The following is a 24,826-nucleotide window of genomic DNA, read 5'->3' as shown; positions in this document are numbered from 1 at the left end:
AGAGGCAACGAGGTGGAGATAGTTGACAACTATAAGTACCTCGGTGTGTGGCTGGACAGTAAACTGGTCCTGCAACACAGACCATGTGTATAAGAAAGTTCAGAGTAGACTGTACTTTCTGAGGAGGCTCCGATCATTTAACATCTGCAGGAAGCTCCTCTGCATGTTCTACCAGTCTGTGGTGGCAAGTGTCCTGTTCTATGCTGTGGTAAGAATGTGTCCAGGAGGATCATTCCAGTGTCCTCTGTGGTTGGCATGAAGCTGGACTCACTGGTGACAGTTGCTGGGAGGAGATCACTGGACAAACTACTGTCCATCATGGAGGATGACAGTCATCCTCTGAACACTGTCATCAGTGAGCAGAGAAGCAGATGGAGCACAAATGCTCCTTCTCAGATGCAATACTAATAGACTCAAGGACTCATTCATTCCTCAGGCTATTAAATTGTACAATTCTGAGTTCGGGGGCAGGAGTGGAGTGAAAGTATCTTGCCATTCTGTTCTATGTTATTCTTTGTATCCTTTGTCTTTGTTGTTTGTCTTTGATATATGTTCTTTATCTTTATGTTTACACTTCTCTTTATTTCTCTTTGTTCTTGTTCTTATTTTTATTTTTTATGAAAAATTGCTGTATTTTCTGTGTCTAAAAACAATTTCCTGAAGGAGACCTCCTGAGGGATCAATAAGTTCTACCTAACCTAAAGTTCTACCTAACCTAATATATATATATATATATTTTGTAAGATCCTTATGATATTCTGTTTCACTCTTTAATCACGATGAGATAAATTGGCAATCCCTGATTGGCTGCTGAGGGTTAAACGGTGACGTCACAATGAGCTATTGATGCGCTATAAATACCATATTCCGTACAGAAGTCAGTCTCTTTCCGACTTTTTTGATATGGTTAACAAAACCTCCTCCAACCAGCTCTTGAAATCGGTAAGTAACCTTTTAAACATTGATTACTTAAAAAAAATATATATATATCGGATAAAGCTATACTATACTATATTAAGAAGTTTTGATTAAAACGAATATATTAAAAAATAATATTATCGCATTTATTTAAAAACATTTTTTTGACATTTAAAAAATAATGACGCTAAAGTTAGCTGTTTAAAACGCGCGAGTCCACGAGGGGGCACTGTCGAAAAAAAACCGCCACTCCGCCTGACGCTACGTTTTTTAGGGGGTAACAAAGGTTACCATGGAGACCATTATTGAAGCGTCTTTTTTTTTTTTTTCTTTTTGTGGTTTCCTTAAAAGTTCATATTTCAATGGGAACAATATAACAGAAGGCAAGGTCAGGGGTCAGGGTTCAAATGACGTTATTAACTGATAATAATAAAAAAAAATCGTGTTTTAGCTAGTTAGTACACTTTTTTATTATTATTCTTTTTTATTTAATTGTTTTAAAATTATTATTGTTATTACACACAGTTCGTGCTACACTCGGGGCGGGTTGTCGGACGAGCGGAAGAGACGCGCGGTGGGCGGTTCTCTCGGAAGCCACTCGCTGGCTCTCAATGGTTCTCGGCGTCGAAGAAATGACCGGATTATTCTTCCCGTAGTCTGCACGGTACACCCCTCAGTCATGGTTCTAAGGCTGTCCGTCGTGAAAGTAAGACGCTTTTGTTTGTAGAACCCCAGTGTTTGCCGGCGTGTGTGTGTGTGTGTGTGTGTGGAGCTCTGACGCCAGACATGGTGGATGTCTCGCTGGGTAAAGAGGAAGGAGCTCCAGCGAGATATAGATCCACGGATTTAACCTCGTAAATCATATTTAATATTTATATTAACATCCTGTTGCATCGTTTATTTGCGGAAAAAACGCTTTCAATGATAAAATAAAAGAGTCTTTTGTAATAATAAGTAAAAAACTCGGCCATGTTTTTAAAAAGGCAGCTACTGTATTATTCGTGCGAGGCTCGGAAAAAACGACTGGAAACAAAAACTGTTTTTATATTCATTGTTGCATGTTTTAAAATATGAAGGCGTTGTTTTATTCAATAGTCGCCATCAAAAAGCTTGGACGCCACAACGTTCCCTTTCAAGGCCCCAAAACTATTTTTTTTTTTTAAATAAACGTGTATTTATTAATAAAATAAAGCTGGATATTATTCTAGATTGAAATTAAACGTATACAAAAAGTATTTTTTTAAACGATATTAAAGCAAATAAACTACTACGTCGATATACTTTCAAATCACCGATATTTACCGGGTTAAAATAAATGTTTATATTCAAAAATCACATTGGTTGCTCGGGTCGCGTCTGGGTTTTCCGAGCTGCCCCTGAACGCGTCGGTGTTACGTAAGAGAAAGGGATGGAATCTTCGGGGGCGCGACAGACTGGTGGAGAACATCCGCTCAAACACACTCGATCCACGCATTCCTTTATTTTGACAGCTATTGTGCGGACGGACAGGAACTGTCGCGAACTTATTGACAAACGTTACGGAGCTTCTGGTAAGACGTTTTTTTTTTTTTAGCTGAGGGACGAAAAGTGTTGTTTTTGAATTTATAAACATGTTTGCGTCACGTTTTTTTGTTTTTAATCTGAAAAACATACCGTTTTTAAACGTGTCACTGCGATGTATTAAGAGCAATGTTGCGTTCAGGTGCTGGTGTTGTACTTTGGAAGTCCTAAAACCAAAACCACGTGTTTGGATCCAGGGACCATGTGGCTGTTGTGAACACTGCTCCTCAGTGTCCGTCAACAAGTCAGCGCCTGAAATAATAATATATGTTTATTTTAAATCTTACCTTAAATATTGTTTTTACGAGTTGTTATTGCCACGTGCTGTTTAGAAAGTGAGCATTATGTAATAACCCTGAACGTCTCACACACAGGATCTTTATTCTTTATTGTATTCTTTGTATGAAAGGTCAAACCCGCATATTATCTTAGGGCGGACACTTCAGGTTCACACGTGTTATGCTTCTGTTTGACGACTGAAGACCAAAACAAAATGCATTTTTTAAATATATATGCATATATATGTGTGTATAGACGGAACAAAACCCACTTGTATATCTCTGCAGACATTGCATTATGAAGTATATTTGTACTTTTACATTATTACATATATTTTGTCTTTGTTGTTTTTCTTTGATCTATGTTCTTTATCTTTATGTTCTTGTTCTTATTTTATTTTATTTATTTTTTATGAAAAATTGCTGTATTTTCTGTGGCTATGGAAAAAAACAATTTCCCGAAGGAGACCTCTTGAGGGATCAATAAAGTTTTACCTTACCTTACTCAATTGCATTCTAAATTGAAACATTAAACTATATTTATATTTTAAATGAAAGTAACACGTTTTTTTGACATCATAAACTGATGTATTCTTTAGAATAATAAAGTGGTGTTGGTCGACCATCAACAACAATGGGGGTCAAACCCTCACTCTTTTATCATCTGTCAGCTTATTTAGTATCTTTTTTTTTTTTTAGGATAAACTCACATTCCTAGAGGAGGTATTGATCGGTTTCCCATTTTCTCTTTGTGATCAAATTGATTTTTTTGTAGTCATTGCTGTGCTCGCCGTCAGCATTGCGTCAATATGAGTAAACAGCGACAGTGATTGTTTGTGGATATACTTAACTGTCATCACTTTTTTGGCATGTGGTGTACATTGATTTATGACTGTTGTTTGATCACTTTTTCATCTGTGTTTACTCAGAATGCAACTAGGTTTAGAGGTTGTTGTTGCTAAACAATGTTTTTCAATCAAGTAGTAACTCCTGTGTGAGAAGAGAAAACAGTCAGGCTATTGCTGTAGAAGATAAAGTGTTTATGATCAAGAAAACATAGATAATATCTAGATATCTGATCATATTTGTTTTGTACGAACAAAAATAACCTTTTTTTTGTACCACACATTCATTCAAATCAACAAGGAATATCAAGACTCTGAAATTCTACCCCATTCTACACTTTTTAGTAAAAAGAAAATGTATTTAATATCTGGATATTTGACACGATAAGCTTTGGAACGATCTTCCTCTCTCTTTGCGCTTGATGGATCTACTGACTCCTTTAAGAAACATCTTAAGACGTTTCTATTTGTTCAGGCTTTTCCTTGATTTTCTGGAACTCCTGTTGTGTTATCAGTTTTATCTTGATCTTTAAAGTATATACTTTATTGAATATTGTTTTGATTGTTTAAGCTCTTTGTGACCCTGGTCTGGAAAAGCGCTATATAAATAAAATTACTTACTTACTTATTTACAAATGGATTCAATTGTGTGTTAGAAAAAATACAGACAAATACTATAGTTTGAATCTTGAAGATAAAAATAATTTACAAGTAAAAATCGGATTAAAAATAGTTCGATTTCTAATATTTTCTTGCTAATAATGCAACTACGTTAATAAATAAACCAAAAAATGAGCGTCATTTACATTGTTCCTGTAGATGTTTTTGAAGTATTTGTGACAAATCGAGGGACTTGACGACTGGCGAACGAATCTCATGACCTTTAGAAACTTTACGAGAAGTCACAAGGTACTAATATTCAAATACTCTTGTTTGATCTTCTCTGTTCAGCTTCAATAATAATGAACAGCAACCGTCATGAAGTCGTCCAACAATCTTGCCTGGATCCTGCTAACACAGACACACACACACCAACACACACACCACCGTCTGCTGTCTTCTCATTTATTACACTGCCATCTGCTCCATATGTACCAGCCCAATTAAAGGTGCACTTTGACCACACCTGTCCAAATTAAACTTGAGTGTAATCTCAACTTAAAAAAAAAAAAAAGTAGCTCTTGTCTGTGTACAAGCACTCACACCAGGGGATGCTTCGTCCAGACCAGTTTTGACCTTCTTCCTCTTGTCTTTGCAGCTGATTTGTCAGCCTTCTGCGAGCTCGAAGTTTACCCCCCAAGTGTCCTCTGGGTACCAGCGGGCCATGGTGGTCTGATTCGGGAGGGTTTCGTATCAACGGCGGGCCGGAACCGAGAAGCGCTTTTTCGAGAAGCAAGTCGGATAAATCCAGAATAAACTGAACACAAAAAAAAAAATGTCTCAAAACCGACAACTTGTCGTGTTCTACGTGGGCTACAAACTGTCGGGGAGCAACCACCTGGTCAACCACATGGAACTGTTGGAACCCTCGCACAGGACTGACCGACGGGAGGAGTCCGGGGAGGAGCAGGGTTTAGCGGCGCACGCCAACGGAACCTTTAACGGCACGAGTCCCGGGACGCCGCCGGCCTCGCCCAGGCCCGACGGGAGGATACCCACGAACCTAGACGCGGTGAAGGACGCCATCCGGGACTCGGCCAACGAGTTCGAGCTGAGGTTCTCCCGGGCGTTCAACGACCTGCACAACCAGCTCCACATCACGCCGGCCACCGCCTACCAGAGCTTCGCCAGCGTGATGGACGAGGTGTTCCGGGACGGCGTCAACTGGGGCCGCATCGTAGGTCTTTTTGTGTTCGGCGGCGCCCTGTGCGTGGAGTGCGTGGAGAAGGAGATGACGCCGCTGGTGAGCCGGATCGTAGAGTGGATGACCGTCTACCTGGACGAACATATTCAGCCGTGGATCGACAGCCAAGGAGGATGGGTGAGTTACTGCTGTATTTAGACTCTCTGTGTAAATGTATTTCTTTGTTGTGTGATCTACTGTTGTCGACGACAACGGCAGCTTTGTTCGTGGAAAAACAATGTTTTTGTCAGGACTATTGAGTGATTATGATCAAGAAAACATGGAAACTGTCTAGATATCATCTCGTATGAGGTACTTTTCATCTCATTTTCTTATTAATCCTATTTTAACTAACGAATATACCTTTATTTGTACCACGCACCCATTTGAATCGACAAGAAATGACTGTTGTTGACTGTCGACTCCATAAATACGTGGAATTATTTTGCATAGTGATGATGGACTAATGAAGCTTCATGAAGCAGTGTCGTGTTGTTTAGAGGTCAGTAGGTGGCGCCATCAGTTTAAAAAGGATGTGAGGTTCCATTAGAACTGGTGTTCAATAACAAAGAGTGCAGAGATTGCCATCTAGTGGACTCATCAGACCATCACTAGTTGCATTAACATCTTTTTTTAATGTTTGAGTCAATGTTGAGGTATTTTCCTTTAGTTAAAAAATGGCTTTTCTGGTCATTTTGAGACTGAAATATGTTGCTTCGATGGTTACTTTATGTCTTAAAATGTCTAAAATTAGAGCGATATCCTGATTTCTACAACTAAGAAGCACCTTGACGTTCGGATCATCAGCTGAAACCTGTAAAAAACAGTTATCAAACCTCACCCCTTAGATTTATTTCTGCTTCTTCTTCTTTCTCTTAAAACCTAGAACATCTTTATTTCCTATTTCTGCTAATTTAAGACATGCTCATGATGATAGTTCTGTGTAGTAAGTTTCATTTCGAGGAAATGATTCATGATGATTCACGCCAACTACGGTCACCATTTTGTTTGTGTTGATCTAAAGCGTAATCAATAACAATGGGGGGGGCGGGGGGTTCCCTGAAGATCCCTCCACACAAATATAGCTGACGGAAATATAAGCATTAATATGTTTATATTTAGCGTTCATCACTTGTAGAACAAGCATCACTGAGGAAACAGTAGCTTCACACGTCTACGACGTGGAAAATAGTAAAGTGTTGTTCCAATCACGAAGGTGAGATATGACGGGGTGTCAGCTGCTCTAATTGATCGCCGGGCATTACAGACTTCCATCGGGGGGGCTCTGTGGCGTTCTCTCCCCGGGATCGCTGGACGAAGTCCTGGGCTTTCAACAGCGAGCGCTTTGTTTTGTTAATCTGCTCACCTGATTGGCTCGTGGCACCCATGCGTCCAGTTTCCCCTCGTGTGTCCTTGTTGTGGTGTTTGTGCTGAGGCGAGAGTCAGACGCTTTCTTTGTGCTCGTGGGTGGACTGTTGGGGTTGCGGGGGGGTGCAGGGGGTTCTGATTATTTTCACTCTCGTGCTGCAGGTCAAAGGTCGGTCCTATGGAAACTGACTGTCGGTGGCTAAACTGCAAAGCTAGACAGAAATCCCTGTGGACAGTCTGTGCCTCTGTTTATCCACCTGCCGATGGAGAGAGAGAGAGATAGAGGGAGAGAGAGAGAAAGAGAGAGGGATGATTTCATATGATGAATGTTTAACTTGACGTGTTCTTCAAGCATCAACCTGTCACTGGAGTTCCCGACAGAGGTTGCGTGGTATGTGGTCGCGTGTAAACCAGACGAAGAAAAAAAAAAAAGGTTGAATGACTTTTCTTGATTCTAATGCAGGGCTCGTCCCGTGTACCCCACCTACACACTCGTAGTTTTTTTTTTTTTTTTGTTTGTGCGATCAAAGAAGTCAAGATCTTTTTCTGCACCTCGGTAGGTTTCTTGCCGAGGTCTCTCCTACTTCCTCGCCGGCGTCCCCCCCGACGCCTCCTCGCACAGGGACGGCGCCGGCGGCAGACTCTGGGGTGTGAAGTATAGCTGTGAGGCAGGTGTGCCCTCTGTTCCAGCTGATGAAATATTAGTCTGCGCAGGAGCAGCGAAGGTTATTTGTCACCCGGCTGCTCCAGAACTAGTGAAGACTTGAGGAGACGAGCGACTTTTTCAGCACTGACAGTGTGTCCGAGGCCACATGTTGTTATATTATGACTGTTGTGAGGGACAAAGAGCCAAAATATAATGGAGAAACTTTTATTTTATTCACCAAAGCAAGTGGAGAAAACAAGGAAATGCACATAAAATTAACCTTACTATGCCAATGATATATTTATAAACCGTTCATCAAAATAAAAAGGAAATAAAATAACCTTTTTGTTTTCTAAATATGATCTCACTTCTTCACAGTGGCAAGAAATATTTGCCAAGTTTTATTTAAAGTAGCTGTCATTTTTAACGTGTTATAAAGTGGGTAAAATGGAGAATAGAATATATAACAAAAAGCTTTACGTTTTTTTTTTAATTGGATAGCTTTAAGTTAATATTGTATTTTTCAATCCTGTTTTTAACCCTTTTTTCATGTCTGTTTCCTTCTGTGTTTAATCATAACATGGTCTTAAAACACTGATGGTTTAAACTACACTTTATAAGGGAAGAGAAAATGGTTTGCAAAAATAAAATGCATTAAATATAAGCGTTCAATAAGTATCTATCATGTGCAACTAGTATTATTCTGTAGTTCAGTAACATTGACGTATATCAAAATTCATATCATAATGAAAATTGACAGTGTTTTTTTTCCGTCAGTATAAGCAGAATATATTTAGTGTCACACTATTTTTGCATGTTTAGTATTGTCTGGCTCTGTCTTATACACAAAAATAATTCTAATTTAAACATCTTTAGAAAGAAAAAGCATTAAAAAGATTATATTTATGTACAAATTTAACGTGATTTTGTTTCCAGGTTAATATTTCTAATGGCTTGAATTGTCCACTTGTTCTCCTTGAAACACCTTCACTGGATTCGTGTGAACAATTTTGGAACGTAAAGCTGCGTTTGCTTGTCTCCAAAAATTGATAAAGCCAGAGTGTAAATGATCCCGCTGGAGCTCATTTGCTCGGGCCGGGACGCTGCGATATCTGCCGGTGTGTCCCGGGAGTGAAGACAAATATACTCCGACAGATCCAGCGCCGGGGCTGGCTTCAGCCATAGATTGTGGCGTAATAAAGCTGTGGCAGACAGACAGGGGGAGGCGTCGCCCATCCACCTAATAACGCCACTTCTCGGGCGAGCAGACGACGGCCGTGATTACTCAGTAGAGATGGAGCCTCGGGGTGAGAGTACAGGGTTATTACCAATTAGACTTGAATAATATCTCGACCCGCGACGAGGGAAAACATGTTTTTTTTTTCTTTTTTCCCCACGTTGACAGACTTATAAAGGGCAAACTCATTTAAAGGGCGCCACGCTCGACGGGTCTTGACTTAAAGTGGCCGAAATTGAGGAGCAATACCCTTTTTATTTTGTCAGCGTATTTAATGTTCAATATTCCTATTCATCCTTAAAAACGCTCTTCGGCGCCGCCTCCAGTTAACGTTCCTTTATGTTCTCCTTGTGCCCTAATTAACGCTGAAATATTCATGGATTTATGGGTTAATCTGCCCCCGAAAATAGTCCCTTAATGAATAACTTCCATTAATTTTTTTTCGAGTATGTATTATTGATCTTTAGAGGGATTATTATGTTTTAATAGTTAGGGGCTTTATAGTGCAAGTTTTTGACTCTGTTTAATCTGCCGTGATTAATGTGAAATCTGAATTCTTTGTTTGCTCGATGACAACATATATAATCTCGGGGAAGCACTTGTTATGAGGAGAGGCAACACCTGAGCTTTTCTTTGTGTCGTTCTCCCTGACAGACCTATTTACTCTCACCCTCGTCTCCCCCCTCGTCTCCCCCCCCCCCAGTAATTAACATGCACATAGGATGGTAAGTTAGATCCTCGGAGTCGTCGTCTGTCAGACGGCCCTACCAGAGCCGAGGAGCAAATCTCACCCCCGGGACCCTCCTCGCCCTCCTCCACCTCCTTCTCCCTCCACCTTTCATCCTCGCTACATCCGTCCATCTCTGTCTTAACCTCACTCCGATCGATTTTCTTCTTTTTTTTCTTCCACTCCCCCCGTCTAAAGAGCTCTCCTGGTCTCCGGAATTCTCCGGCGCAATTCATCATTTTTGACTCCTTTATATCCGCCCAGACCCTCGTGATCATTAACGACTCCATCGTTCCTCCGTCCCGTGCTTTTCAAAATAAAATCACGATGGTGTTGATCACTCTCTGGCTGTCACGCCGCCCCCCCGTGAACAATATTTACCGTTTATCGTCGTCTCATTTCCAACAAATCAATCTATGGATTTATCCTTAAAAAGCGTCCGACGGTGGCGAGAGATTGACGACGCGAGTATTTCTAATTATCTGGGTTTGTTGACCGTGTCACGGCGGTGGCGGGGAGAGGGGGGGACAGCGAGTCACGTGACGCAAACAAAAGAACCCGTGATGGCGCAAAACAAAACACACGTATATTTCTTTGTCATTGCGTTTGTTGTCCACAGGTGTCGCCGATCTAAAAAAAAACGCGACGTTCCTCCGACTCCCTTCTTAACGCAAATGTAATCCACCCGCAGTGGGACAATGCTATCCCCGCGAGCATCGGATCAATAGCAGCCACTTTTGTTGTGTGCGCTCAATAAGTGCTGGCGTGTGCGTCGGTGGCTGGGCTTTATGCAGATTGAATCCCCCCCCCATACCCCTCTCACAAAATGTTCTTACACGATTTCAGCTATCCATCCGTGGAGGCGTCGCTTTTGTGAACGCCGCCGCCGCACATCTGTTTGGGCTTGTGCGTTTCATGATCTGTCAAATTTCGACGCTGGAGTTGGAGGGAACATGTGTGTGTGTGTGTGTGTGCACCGGTGTGCGTCTAAAAACTGGCATTTAACAGATTGTGTACATCAGTCTCCGGCTTCATAACGAGAACTTCAGGGATTTGTCGCTTGTTTTTTTAGGCGTGTGATGGATGTCGTCGTGCGCTCATCGGATTTTTTTTCTCGACATGGCCCAAGTTGTTTTTGTTTTTGGTATTTTTATAAATATTTGTGACAATAAAACAGATGTTGTCGTTTTGAGCATCTGTTGAACCAAAATAAAGTAGGTAGGAAATATAGGAGCTTAACCATACGGCGAAAGTTTAAGAAAAAAACTTGTGTTTTAAAGCGATAATGACACTATAACAAAGCAATTTTCTTTTTCTTTCTGAAATCTCACCATATATTTATATGATATTTTCAATCTTCTAATTGTAACGCATTAAATAAAAAGGGACAAAAACAGAATAAGAAACTTTTGATGCCAGTGATGTAAACGCAACAAAACGGAAAAGAATTGAATAAGATAACACACAAATGATGCAGTCTTATAGTTTTTTTTTTTAATTACTTTAATTGCAGTAAATGCTTAATAAATGCCAAAAATAATAATAGAAAATGAGAAAATTACAGCCATTGTCAACTTTGAATATAACTTGCTTGTTTTTTTTTAGACATGAGTAATAAATAGTCAAAAAAGTATAATATTGTCTTATAGACTTATTTTGAGATGATAAAGGTAAGTAAGTAATATTTATTTGTATAGCGCTTTTCCAGACCAGGGTCACAAAGCGCTTTAACAATCAAAACAATACTCAAAAAAGTATATACTTTAAAGATCAAGATAAAACTGATAACACAACAGGAGTTCCAGAAAATCAAGGAAAAGCCTGAACAAATAGAAACGTATTAAGGTGTTTCTTAAAGGAGTCAGTAGATCCATCAAGCGCAAAGAGAGAGGAAGATTGTTCCAAAGCTTAGGAGCAACAGCCTGAAAAGATTTCTCTCCTCTGGTCCTGAGCCGTGAATTAAAATTAATCATCCATTTAAGTTTCAAACTCCAATCCAGTTGATCCAATTTTCCTTCTCTTTTTTTAATATCAATAATGTTTAGTACCAACTACCTGTTTATTTTGTATTGTTCCTCCAGAATATCGACATCCTTGCACAACATTGCATGATCATAATCGAGCTTGAATGGAATGCAATTGTCATAAAACTCCAGTTTGAAGCTAAAATAACAACTAAGACAGTAAGAATGACTGAGTCTGATGACTGTCCTGGGTGTTTCCTGTCTTTCTGTCGATGTAAGGATGATGTAATGAGTGAATAATAATGGGTAAGTAATATTTGTAGAGTGCTTTTCTAAACCAGTTATAGAAAAAGACGTGTTTTATACCACTTACATATTTATTCAACCCAACTTGGATCAGGAGTTCCCAACCTTTTTTTTGCGCTACTTGTCTGTTTTATATTCACAGAAGAAATGTTATAAAGTAGAAATAAATCGTATAGAGTTTGTGTTTCACTCATTTTTCACTAGTTTTTAGGTTTATTTCTTGAGTAGACTTGACTGAAACGAGAATCTTAATGTGTCAAAAGTCATGCACTAATCTTTAAAAAAAAAGAATTCAACCTTCCAGTCACTAATAATCAATGGAACAGAAATAATATTAAAAATAATCTCTTTCTTTGTGGCCCCGGTAACAAACGCCTCATGGACCGTAGGGTCATATTCTGGTCGTCTAGTTAACAGTTCTCTTGACTTTTGGTCGTAAATCGGTGATAAATGTTTTCTAGAAAAGCTCTTCAAGGCGTCACCCAGCTTTAAATTGGCTAAATTAAGATGAACCACAATCACCTGAATACACACACACACACTCACACTCACACTCACACTCACAGGTCTGTGCCACATCTAGACTCTTGTTTGCGTACACTAGATATCCAGCTGTGTAATGGATGAGCGTGTCTGTACGACCGGCTAACTACAGCAACTCTGTCGACCCAGAAGACATAAGTAGAACATCTTCCTCCTCTTCCTCCTCCTCCTCCTCCTTCGCTCCCTCTGGAGGACGGAATGATATGTGGCTTCGCTGATGAAGACGAGGAGTTGCTGGGAGGAAAGTTCTTGACTCAGCTTAATGACAGGGAAGGGTCCACAGGTTCCAATAATGGCGGTGAACGATTGGACTGGATGGGATGGGGGGGCCCGTGCTCCACTTCTCCAAGGCTTAGTGATGAAATCAGGTCACATTTTTTTTTTCCCTCCTTCCATTCTCTCCATTTTTTTAGCCGTGTGTGCGCCCACAGCTAAATCTTCCTTTTTTTTGCCGCACGTTCTAAAATCCCATCACGCGATACCGTGCGCTGCTTCGGTCTCCATTCATTTAGGCTGTATCCATCCTTTTTTCTTTTTTTTCTTTTTTTTTTTACGGTACCGTCTCTCGCGCTCGTATCTGTGATCAGATTATTGCGGCACATCACGGGATTAGCGAGTCTCATGGCATGTGTTAAAGCAAACACGGCACCGTGGGGTTGGATATCGGCCTTGATAAGTGTTTCACGATTCAAAAGCATGGCTGACGATAAAGAGCATCAAGGCCGTCGCTCGCGTTCAATGGAGACAAAGATATCTCCGGCGCCTACGCAAAACGAAAAGGAAGGATGGAAGAAAAAAGAGATACTCTTTGCCAAATCTATTCAAATCTTTCTTTTATTTAATTGGATGTTAACGTATCAAATTGTTCTTTTCAAAGACCTAGAGGTGAGGATTTGCGACGATCTAGTCCTTCCTTCCTAGCATCCTTACTTTCTTTTCTTTTCGTGCACGGACCTCCTCTCGGTGGATCCCGGTGTCTGCGCCGCTGACAGAATTGGGTTCTTCTTCGCGAAGACGGGGCCCCCAGAGCGGGAACAGATTGGTGTCTGAGCCGCTCTGTCCTGACTCATTAATCTCCTGTTTAATTCATGGTCGCACACTCGCACGTGTGCGCACACTCTCACACACACACACACAGAATAACAGTGCAACACATGATAAAAACCACCTCAAGGTCCTGGTAATACAAGTCGATGTTTTGCGTAGATACAAGTTGAATCATCCGACCCACCGTCCTCCTTCCACGGCCTTGAGCGCTGCCCAGGGTGAGGCTGTCGCTGCCAAGAAAAAAAAGAAACTCGGAAGATGAAATTTCTGTCACGACAAGCTTTTTAAGTACCTCGGAGAGTTACGGACTCGCTTCCTCATTCTCGGGGCCAAAGATTGCCTATTTTTTTATTAAGTTCCTGGATCATGGCCAGTTTCCCATGAGAGCATCCTTTTTTTTTTTTCTCTCTCTGTCTCCTGGACCCAGTTCTGGCTGGAGTTCTGTGAAGGCTTGTCAAAGGGAATCTCATTAATTCTGACAAACGGCAACACAAGCGTCAGAAGAAGCTCATTTGAAGGAAGGAAGACACAAATGGATGCACAAGTCTTCAAGCTCGGGCACGTGCGACGTCTGCTTTCCATAATTTTCCTTTAGAGTTTTCTTTTGTCACTGGTTTGATTTCCACCGTTTTTCTTCCGCACGACGCTGACGGGATCAGCGTTTGTTTCTTAGGAATTCCGTCCTCTGGGTCAGGAGGAATGTCTGGATGATATCTGAGCCATTTCCTGGTGATTGTTGGCGGAGGAATGCGATGACGACATTCATCTTATTCATGGTTGTTCGGTCGAGTCATGTTAAATAATAATAAACCGTTACATCAGTGAGATGTTGTCGATCTTTGTAGGGTGGAGTCGACATGTTCCAGTGTCGGCAATGACATCCATGTTGAAGTGTTGGTTCATGATCTTCTGGGATTAAAACCGTTTTATTTCTTGTTTTTCTTCTTTGTTTCTCCGTCAAACTGCTTCTTTATTATCAGCTTTACATTCCTGTTGAGGTCTGGGATCAGTTTCTTTTCTTGAGAAACCCTTTGTTAGAGTGGACTGTTTTTCCTTCTATGCCTTTTAAGGGCAGTTTTCTTATATTGTGGATATTATTTTTATTCTTTACTGGTTTTGTTGTGAGAGTAGATTTGGTTGGCACAGTTTTTTACATTATTATAATATTTGTTTTATCTATTAAGACTGGACTGTTATATTTTTTCCGACACTTGTTGAGTGCAGTTTTCTAAATACTATTATATTGTTTTGATAAAACTCATTTGAAAACTGTGTGCTGAACTAGTTTCATTTTGAGATAAGACCTTTACCGGCAGGATGTTGGTCATAGTTCATGGTAGGAAAGTGACTAATGCATTCGTTCCCACCACTCAGCTCGCATTTTTTGGCTCCAAATACCATCCATCCTTGAAACACTTTTCCTTTCAATTTCCTGCAAAGTCATAACTTTTGTTTATGTCTTCAGGAAATACTTTCAATTTTCCATGCCATACCAAATTCGACTATAGTATTGTGTTACAGGTTAGTTAGTTGTATTGTTGACAAGTCTGCTGGGGGCTGTTTTCTGACGGTTGTTGCGTCACAGATCTTGTGATCCCAGGGTGAGTAACCAAAACTCATGATTTCACATGTCGAGCAGAGTTCAAAGACCCTGGTGTCACATTCCATCAAAACCTTACGCAATTGGTTTGGATAAAAGATTTGCCAAATATTCAGGGGAGACTAATGAACTAGTTGTTTATGGTTAATTTAGAACAATACGTATTGAACCAACGGTTTTCTGGGAATTTATTTTTTAAGCACTTGAGCGTGATTGCTGACCTTTGCCAAGGACTTGATTTCCTTCCTGATTTACTTGATCATGACATCACCTGGTTAGAGGAACAAGTTTAACTCGGGACGAGTTCATTTTAAGTTAAAGTGTTGACCTCACCTTAACGTGCTCTACCCAGTTGCTTCATAGCTGTACACATCCTGGAAAGACCTCGAAGACATGTTGTAAACCTTCTGTCAGTGAGAAAATAAAATACACTTTGGATTTAGTCCTGCTAACCATCTATAGAGTAATACTTTCCACTGCAGGTAGCTGAGAGTAGATCAGAGTCACCTTGAAACGTACATTTATATTTGAGTTAGTAGTATAGTATAGTTAGCTAGTATAGCTTATAGTGTTGGAAATAATAAATATGGCGATATACCGCGACGTTTCTATTCACGATTGTGTTGATATTGGACAGCACTATTTTAAAATCCTACTGAGGACAAGAGGATACCTTCGTGTGAATTGTATAAATTGTGGAACACCACAGTCAAGTACTCGATATTACTACAAATATATCTTTGCCACATGTGGCCCTTTGACCGTATTCAAGCGGCCCTCAAGAGGTCTGAGTAGAACATAGACATTATTTCCAACAGCTTGAAATGTAATATTGCATTTATTATTGTATTACCTCTAAATATATATAGATATTTCTTGGCCATCGAAATTATTGACATCATATTTAGAGGAAAAAGTTATTTTCCCATCAGTTTCTTTAGCATGAAAGGTTTATAAAAGTGTTTTGACATAGTTAGGTTTATTTTATGCTGATATTTCTTTCTTTACTATTCTTACTTGTTTTTTCCAAGTTGTTCTGTCATATTTTAGCTCTTGGCTCCTCTCCTTTGGATTGACGGCCCTTCACAACAGTCGCAGTATATGATGTGGCCCCAGAGGAAATTGAATTGCCCACCCCCGTCTTCGTCCCTACAGTATCGCAATATATTCCATCATTGTCCCTGTATCGTGATACACATTGTATCGCCAGATTCACGCCGATACACACCCCTATTATCTAATGTTACGTCAATTATTTTGTCATTTAAACGACACTTTTTTAAATCTCAACAGTATTTCTGAGCTTGTTATTGTTTCATCCTGTCGTGGCAACAGACCGGTCGGACCTGATGAATACAAATCCCGGGCTAATAAACGATGTGCCGGAAGAATTTATCCGCCGTAAAGATTCCGCTATTTTTTTTTTTTCCCAGACAACCTTCGCACGCACTAATCAGCTGCTCTCGCCGTAGCCGTGGCAACGCCGCTGCCGTGTGCCGCTTGACTTTCCCTTCAATCTCGTCTTTGATGAGCTAATCTTCTCCCTTATCCCCGGTTCACCCCACGGCTAACAAAGAAAGTTTGGGGAGTGAAGGGTGGATCTTCCGTGGAGGACCTGATTTCCTGCGGGAGCATAGTAATAAAGGTGTGAAAGAGTACGAGAAGAAGAAGATCTTGATCCGTCCAAACTAGGATCATCGTGATCCTCTTTCCATTCTTATCTTCTGGAAATAACAAACCAGAACTTTGGAATCTACCACAGATTTTTCCCTTAAAAAAAGCCTCATCGCCGTTGTCTTGTAGTTCCCAACATCAACCACTCATATCTCTTCTCAGACTGATGTATGTCTGGACCTCGGATGTAGTATATTATCGGGTATTGAACGTACTTCCGATGTCTGATCCATGACTACATGTCCGGACATGCCGGCAGGACGTGTCATCGTCACCTTCTCGATCATCTACACCTACATTCCTGGCATTGTTCCCGACCACATCACCGAGGAAGGGCCCTCATTAAAACCAGACTCGCCCTCCTCTGATGTCATACTGGTGTCCACCGATGGTACCGATCCTCATCCAGATCACGAGGTTTTCTCGCGAAGCCTGATCTGTTGAGGAACACCAGTCATCCGCTCGCGGACCGGCCGCAGGCGAGGGAAGGTTAGATCGATGGCAAACATTCACGTGTGTTTACTCTGTAACTTCCCACTGAGGAAAACCTTCAAAACTTTTCCAGTCATCGTGTCGTGTTTATTCATTAGTAGATTAATGATTCGTGCTAGTTTGAAGCGGGAACAGAACATTCAGCATCATGACTAAGCTGGTTTCCTGAATTGAAGTGAACTTGTTGACTATTGGGTCAGAACATCAACACGAGGCCTCATGTTTCCAAGCAAGTTTCCGCCCATTGACGTCGTGTTGGCCTGAGCGGAGTGTGTGCGCATGAATAGAGCTTCTGTGAGTGAAAAGCATTGCTACATAAATAAGAGTCACTTGTTGCTTGAGAGCTGAACATCCTGCCCCTGCAGTGTTGAAACTTAGTTCTTAGAAATCCTGTTTAACTGAAAGAACAGCGTGTGGTAAATGTGTGGTTTTTTTTTGTTTTTTTAGTTGAACAACGATAGCAGCAAGGATATTATGTAAGTGTTGCTCTCTATTTGCAGACATACGTTGAACGGAATGTGAACTAAAAGTAGCTATTTTTAAGCTTCTTGAGGATCACCATCTTGAATATCTTGCACCACGAACCAGTTTAATGTCGACGTTATTTTCACAGACCTTCAGATAAAAACGGATAAAGATAACTCAAGTTTGTTTAACTTATATTCGCTAGTTACCGGTTTATAAACTCCCTTTAACATGAAGTTTGATTTCTCAATGATCTCCGTGTTTGGACATTTATCTTGAGCGGATATATGTCATGAGTTTGACACGTGTGTTGTGTATTGTGTACTATACATAGTATTCATACAGAGTATTCTCTGAAATTATCTTCTACACATCTTCTGAATTGTTGATATCTTTACTTACAGAGTTGCATGTAAAAAATTATAAATAAGATTGTATATTAAAAAAAACTGTTTCTAATTTTCCTTAATTCACCATATTAATCCTTTTTTTTATCTCAGGGTCAAAGTGACCCAGAAAACAAATGTGTTTCTAGTATCCCTTGTGTCGTCTCTGGGTCAAGGTGAACGACCGTCACCACTATGTATTTCTGGAAGCCAGGGAGGCTATTCACATTGACCCAAAGACAACACAAGGGATGCCTCAAACACATTTGTTTTCGGTGCCTTAGGACAAGTGTCTTCTTAGCTCTTCTAGTTTCATGCTCTTTGTGTAAAAAATATAATTTAAGGGTTTCCAAAATAAATCGCAGATTCTTTTTTGTGATCGGAGAATTTCCAGGAAGCTGCAGTAATTTTTTTTGAAGTAGCATGTGCAAGATCACACTTTTGAGCCGTCATGTCATCGCCTCCTTATCATAAAGCAGTTCTGACACACCCGCAGAATTCTGAGAAATTTCAGACTTGAGTTGACTTCCACGGAAACGTCAGGGTCGATCGAGGATTGATATCCTCGTCGAACCCATTATTCTGAGCCGACGTCCGCTTCCTTTAACTCGTGGACGGGGCTGAAAAATGAAAATGAACCGAATGATCCAGACTGTAATTTTTTAATTATCACTCCGGTTGTTCTGACGGATCCAGGGGTCGTGGACGAGCAGAGAGATAATATCCGGCCCCGGATCTTCGAGCTCATCAACGCCAGCGTGGTTCAATCCTGGTCCTGAACGTCCACATTGCTGCGATAGAAGTCACTCGTGTGACAACAGTGACGTCATTCGTGTTCTGGCTGCTGTGTTCTTAAATCTGTCACGCCTAATTGATGAAGCAACACCACAAATGTACAAAGAAATGACGAGAATTTGGTTAAAAACGGGATTATATGGTAATAAAATGAGTGAAATTGATGTCAGAAAACTAAAATAAAACATAAATACACTAAATTAAATCCTTTATTTGTATGTGCTAGTTTGTGAGTTCCGTTTACACAATTAGAATTCAATTAAATTGGTTTTATTGAAGCTGTAATATAAATATTTCAGTACCCTATGACAGATTGTCATGTACGCACTTGTAGGGATTTGGTTGAACCTTGCGCCTCCTTGTGGCGAACCGCCTGAAATACCAGATCACTTCCAGGAAATGGTTTCAGTGGGCGACCTCCGGGGGTTTGGTAATGTGAGGCCTGGGCTGGAGAAGAATGTTGCTGCTCGGCTCTGAGACGCTGAATAGTTCTGGCCTGTAATCTTGATATGAGATTCACCGTTATGGTATTTTTCCGTGTGTGTGTGTGTGTGTGTGTGTGTGTGGGGGCATGAACACTCATTTCGTGTCGTGACCTTTACTGCAGGGAATCCACCTGATGGTAGTCAGGACTTCCCAAAGTGACCCCAAATGAGGTCGAAAGAAAACGATTCAGATGTGTGTCGGTAATTTAAAAATGGATGATGTCATCTGGTTTTTCTCTGGTTTGTTGTCGTTCTGTCAACGTGTGGTACAAATAAAGGTTAATTTAATGTTCTGTTCTTACGTCAGTCGCTAAGACACAGTTTGAAGCAAAGATTAAATCATTTTTAAATGAATGTTTTTTAAGGGATGACATATAAAACTAGCCTGTATCATAACATGACGGTGTTTAACTATTCACTGTTATAGAAAACGTCTTACAAGAACGGTAATAAATGAATACAATTTAATAAATAAGATTCCTTTTTTGTTATTATTAGCCACAACTTGTTGAGGGTTTAAGTCAAACACCTCAACAATATACATTAACTATTCAACAAAAAACGTATAACTTCTTGAATAAGAAAAAAACAACTTTATATACAATAATAAATGATAAACTCAACAATTTATTGTATTTAATAACATGTCCTCGTAGACTTTCTTTCATCCACTACTTCTTCTTTCGGCAACTTGACTATTTATTTTTTTAAGATGTCTTTGTTAAAATATATAACCTAGAATAAGTTTTATCTCTTATCGTTACTCATTGTTTTATCGCCGTTGACCACCTGACCAGACGTTGATATAAATGAAAGATAATAAGCGTCTTGACTAAGGATGGGAGGCTTTTTAAGTTTTATCTGATTCTGTTGCAAACCCAATAATCAACTATGCCCTGAAGAAAGAATAAAAATGATGTTTCTTACAGTTGAGACATCTGTCAGTATTAATTTGGGGCCAAATTATCTGTTCATGACTATATTTTTATATAGATGTCCTTATTTATCATGAAAAGTGACGACGAAATCAAAGTGAGGCACCGAAAATTCTTCTTTACAAATGTTCCACACAAACTAAAATAAAACCTTTTCTTGTCCTGCAGGAGCACTTTGCAGAAATCTTCGGTCAGGACGCGGCGGCAGAGATCCGGAGGTCGGAGGAGAGCTTCAAAAAGTGGTTCCTGGCCGGGATGACCCTGCTCACCGGAGTGGTGGTCGGCTCTTTAATCGCCCAGAAACGTCTGTGAAGAACAATAAGCACCTTCGACATCCATTCAAAAGTTGCTGATGCGTTCACTGTCATAACACGTGTTTTTAATTTATCAGCACATTTTTTGCTTCTTTTTTTTTTTTTTTCAACTGTTTTATTTTGTATCATTTCTCGTTTTCATGTTTTAGTTTTAACAAATTCGCTGTTCCCTGAACACACACACACGTGTGTATTCATTACGTCTCATGTGCCATTCATTCGCCCCCCCCACGCGTTGCCCTGTTTTTCTACCCTTTTGTTCGGCAACATGTCGTCGACTTCGATGTTATCCTTATGTTTAAACATCGCAAAAGTAGCAACTGAAGGCGCGAAACATTGTAGCAACGCAACTTGGGAAAACGTTTGGGGTTTGAGTTCTGTCGTGTAACTTTGATGGAGCAGTATGTAAGCGTTTAATAAAAGATTAGAAATCCTGAATGCAGAGTTGAGTGTTTTTTATGGAGGAAAATATTCTTTACTTTCTAGTGAATATTCCTTAAAACATCTAGAGCCAATATTTGGGCAAAAATGTCTTGGACTCTTTATTTTCCATTTGTTATAATAGTTGGAAAAATGCTAGTTGCTAAGCTATGCTAATTAATTTCCCCAGGTACAAGTTTTTTGACATTGTTTTGGCTCTTTACATGGATGGAAAATGAAAAAAATACGAAAATTCAAAACAAGTTTTCGATTCTTTGGTTTAAAATTGATTTCTCAAACGGTATTTACGCGACTAATTTTAAGTGTCTAGTCCCGAATTTGCAACTAAAGATTTGGTTGTGACGGTTCAGTTATAACAAAAAAAAATACAAATTATTTTCTCTGCATAGACGAGCTATTGAACGCTAACATACTGCTTATCACACTTGTTATAATCGATGACGAAGCGTTTTTTTTCCCCCTTCATCCATCCCTCCTCTCTTCCCATGCCCCTGTCCACTGCGCTGTCGCACTAACTTGCCACAAGTGTCACTCACTGTCAGACCACCTGCTGCTCACACAAGTCGTCGAGAGATCGGATCGACATGAAGTTCCTTTTTTTTTTTCTCTCACGATATATTTATTTTCAAAACAAGAGCCTCCGATAACAAACTGATTCAAGTTCGAGTTCAAACGGCGGCTTACGACGTCTACCCTGACCTTTTAGAAGTCTGTTGATGTGGTTAGTTAGCGTCAGTTGCTTCCGTCTTTGATCTTTATTTTCCTTTTTCTCATCCATTTTTTTTCGCAAGCATTCCAACAATGAATGAACCCGCTCATCCCTTCCTCGTACATTCCAGTATATTCATATATTTTTCTAGCGTGCGCACGCGTGGCTGTTGGACTGGAGCACGGACATAAAATGATAGTTAGCACCATTTGTATATTCTAGTTATGTATACTGCCTAGATTAGCCTCTTAGCTTAGCAAGCTACTGACTAGGGTTTTGACGGAACAACGGTCTTCATATTTGGTGTCTCTGTCCAAACATGTAAACTCTGATCTGAATTGACACGTTTCCAAAAAAAATGTATGTTTAAACTGACAATGTACAGTTTTAAATTATGTGGGGAAAATATTAAATCCAATGTTGCACATGTCTTGAATTCTGTCTTTTTTATTTGTGTTATTGTTAACAAGACAGGTTGAGCAAGAACCCGAGAACCTTTTGATCGTAACGACAAATGTGAGTGACGGCGAGATGAGCGAACCAGTAGTACACTTTATTAGTATAGTTGTAGTATTGTGCGAGTACTTGACTCTGGTGTTGCATTAGTCACATGACTCTTGACAAAGTTGTAACTGCTTTCATTTGTTTTGAAACCAAAATAGTTCCAAACATTATCTTTAAAAGCTGCTGGAGTCGACTGTATCCTCTCGTCCTCAGTCATTGTCAAGGTCTCGCAGGATATTCAAATAATCTTCTAGTGTTGGCAGTTGTAGATGTTAATAAGCTACATTTTTTCTTTGTGAAGGCCTTGTAAGTTGTGAGTAGTTTAACCTCCTCACACACTTGCACTCCAGGCCGACTGACTGAAGGCTCCAGTGACACGATCCAGGTTGTTTCTTTGGCTCATGAACTCTTGACAGATGTTCTGGAGCAATTGCATGCGGTTCTTTATAGGTCAGTAGTTTTAAGTCTGCAAATGTGTGAACACTGTCCCAATTTAAAATACTGTATTTTCTTGATATTGCACAGTGATGATAGTGCCTAGTTTTTTTTGGTCCATAACTTTAATTACTTGTTTTTACAAGATTTCCAATGTGTTTTTTTTTTTAACTGACCAATAGTTGAGGGATCGGAAGTACATTTGTGCGGCTTCAGTAAACATTTCTTTTAGAATTTTAAAGGAAAGCTCTGAATCTACTATTATTCCAAGATATTTATATTCTTTGACAATTTGTATTTTTTCCCGTTAGCATGCATGCATAAATGATTTTATTTAATTCACTCTTTATTGATATATAAAGTATAAGCCTGAAAATGTTATTTGAAAAACAGATATAATGTGCTTGAATGATAATAATGCCTTTACTGATGCCTGCAATGACAGACATATAAACTAGATCACACCTCACGGTTAAATCATTTCACTAAGAAATTATAATAAAAAAAGTGTAGACGCTCAGGAGGAAGAAACACTGTCAACGTATTGGATAATATCAGCAGAAACTCATGTCCTCCTCTAGTCTAATGGTAGAGTCTCTGCTCATTGCTCGGCAGGACATGAGTTCAATTCCCTCCTGGAACATTTTAACATTCAGCTCAGAGTTGTTCATTTTAGTCGGATAAATATTAGAATCGAAATTTCACTTGTGTGGCTGAATAGCTCATTGGGATGAACTCCTGCATCACAGAGTGGGGATGGTTGCTGGTTCAAGTCCCAAATTAGGCTGACATTTTCATTCATGATTGTCTAAGTAAGAAAGATAAACGTGCAGACGTGCAACCATCTATGTGGTGGATTAGCTCACTTGGATAAACTCTAGTAGTCTGTGCAAAAGGTTCTGGGTTCAACTCCCACTCCAGTCATCCCTGCTTTTATCACTTGAGTCCAAATGTTAAACATAAATATGTAAAAACCAAATGTTTAAGTGTGAATGGCTGTGGTTCAGTCATTAGAGCAAATGTCTGTGCTCAAGTGTGAAGTCCCCCAGGTTGTGAGTTCAAATCCCACTCTCCCACAAAAAGCAAACTGAGAGAAGGATGGTCTGAGGGAAGGATGGAAAAAGAATGATGGGGTGTAAGATGAAGTGGTGCCACTTTTTTTCATTTATCACCAAAAAAATAAATAAAATTAACCTTTTTTTTGTTCCATTCTCTTCACCTTTCAAGCTCCACCCCTTTCAGTTCTGACATCATCTCTTCCACCACTGATTTGTCCACCATCTTTCTTTTATGTCCGCCATCATTCCTTGTCCACCATCTTTCTTTTTTGTTTTTGTCTTATTTTAAAAATGTTCAGAATGACGTGATAAAAAGAGCAACAGCACAGCTGGGAGTTGAACCTGCAACCTCCAGAATTACAAGGATTTCTAACCACTGGACCATATATGTCCACTCTCACACATGTGATCTGGACAATTTTATTGCAACATTCAGACTGACATTATAAAAAAGCAGGAGCGCTGGTGGGACTTGAACCCACAACCTCCAGAAGATGTTCAAGTTGCTGTCAACTAAACCACTGAGCTATAAGATCTTAAAGAAGCAGGTGGTAATAAGGTTTGAAGACAGAGAATTTATCAAAGGTTTATCTACGTTAAAAACAAATTGAAATAAATAATCAAACTTGTGTCGCCCCCTGCAGGAACACAAGAGAACACTCAGGTGCTCCTTGTTTAAAAGTCAACCAGGAAGGTGAAGGAAGGACGTGGACTTGAACCCGTGTCATAAAAGGTCATGGATGTTTAAAAATACCAAACAATTTAACCAGTGGACCACGAAGGTTGAATTGTCAGTGGTTAAACTATGTAATAAGACTCACGTGACACGGAAGTTAATGCGAACTAAAAGGGAAGTTAAAGTGAAATACACATAAAGTCAAAGGTGCAGCATTGGCTCTTGAACTTGTATCAACATTTACATTAAAGTGAATAAAAGTGTTGTGAACATAACTGGGAATTGAACCGTCAACCTACAGAACTCTACATTGCGGTGGATTAAAACAGTGAGCTATAAGTTCTTGATAGAAACTCTTGTAATAACAATAGAAGACAGAGAAGTCAACAAAGTTAAATCAACATGAAGACAAATGATTGAAATATTAAATATTTGGACTTGTTCAGGTTGTGTCGCCCCCTGCAGGAACACAAGAGAACACTCACTCAGGTCCAAGTTAACAAGTCAACCATAAATGAAGGAAGGACCTGGACTTGAACCCGTGTCATAAGAGGTCGCGGATGTTAAAAAACACC

At 39.9% G+C, this 24,826-nt stretch overlaps 1 protein-coding gene across 3 annotated transcripts; it reads left to right on the top strand.

The window, feature by feature from the left end:
* Nucleotides 1-891: 891 nt before the first annotated feature.
* On the top strand, nt 892-20,866 carry bcl2l1 (BCL2 like 1). 3 transcript variants are annotated; one of them, XM_087781364.1, is made up of 3 exons: nt 892-942; nt 4,860-5,582; nt 20,283-20,866. In XM_087781364.1, exons 2-3 carry the CDS (start codon nt 5,037-5,039, stop codon nt 20,424-20,426), a joined length of 690 nt encoding a protein of 229 aa, XP_087637490.1. In that variant the 5' UTR covers nt 892-942; nt 4,860-5,036; the 3' UTR covers nt 20,427-20,866. The 3 variants fall into 3 exon arrangements, with proteins under 3 accessions (XP_087637490.1, XP_087637489.1, XP_087637491.1); XM_087781363.1 differs by lacking the exon at nt 892-942 and adding an exon at nt 1,495-1,624; XM_087781365.1 differs by lacking the exon at nt 892-942 and adding an exon at nt 2,336-2,468.
* Nucleotides 20,867-24,826: the final 3,960 nt, after the last annotated feature.

Source organism: Callionymus lyra, chromosome 19, assembly GCF_982586985.1.
Source record: "Callionymus lyra chromosome 19, fCalLyr1.hap1.1, whole genome shotgun sequence".
NCBI lineage: Eukaryota > Metazoa > Chordata > Actinopteri > Syngnathiformes > Callionymidae > Callionymus > Callionymus lyra.
Note: the sequence above shows the minus strand (reverse complement) of the source record. Positions and strands in the feature narration are given on the sequence as shown.

Bases quoted from the DNA above. Each gene is read 5' to 3' on its own strand.
- bcl2l1 (XM_087781364.1), top strand. From the start codon at position 5,037: ATGTCTCAAAACCGACAACTTGTCGTGTTCTACGTGGGCTACAAACTG. The intron at 5,583-20,282 runs GTGAGTTACTGC...CTTGTCCTGCAG, and splicing joins TCGACAGCCAAGGAGGATGG to GAGCACTTTGCAGAAATCTT.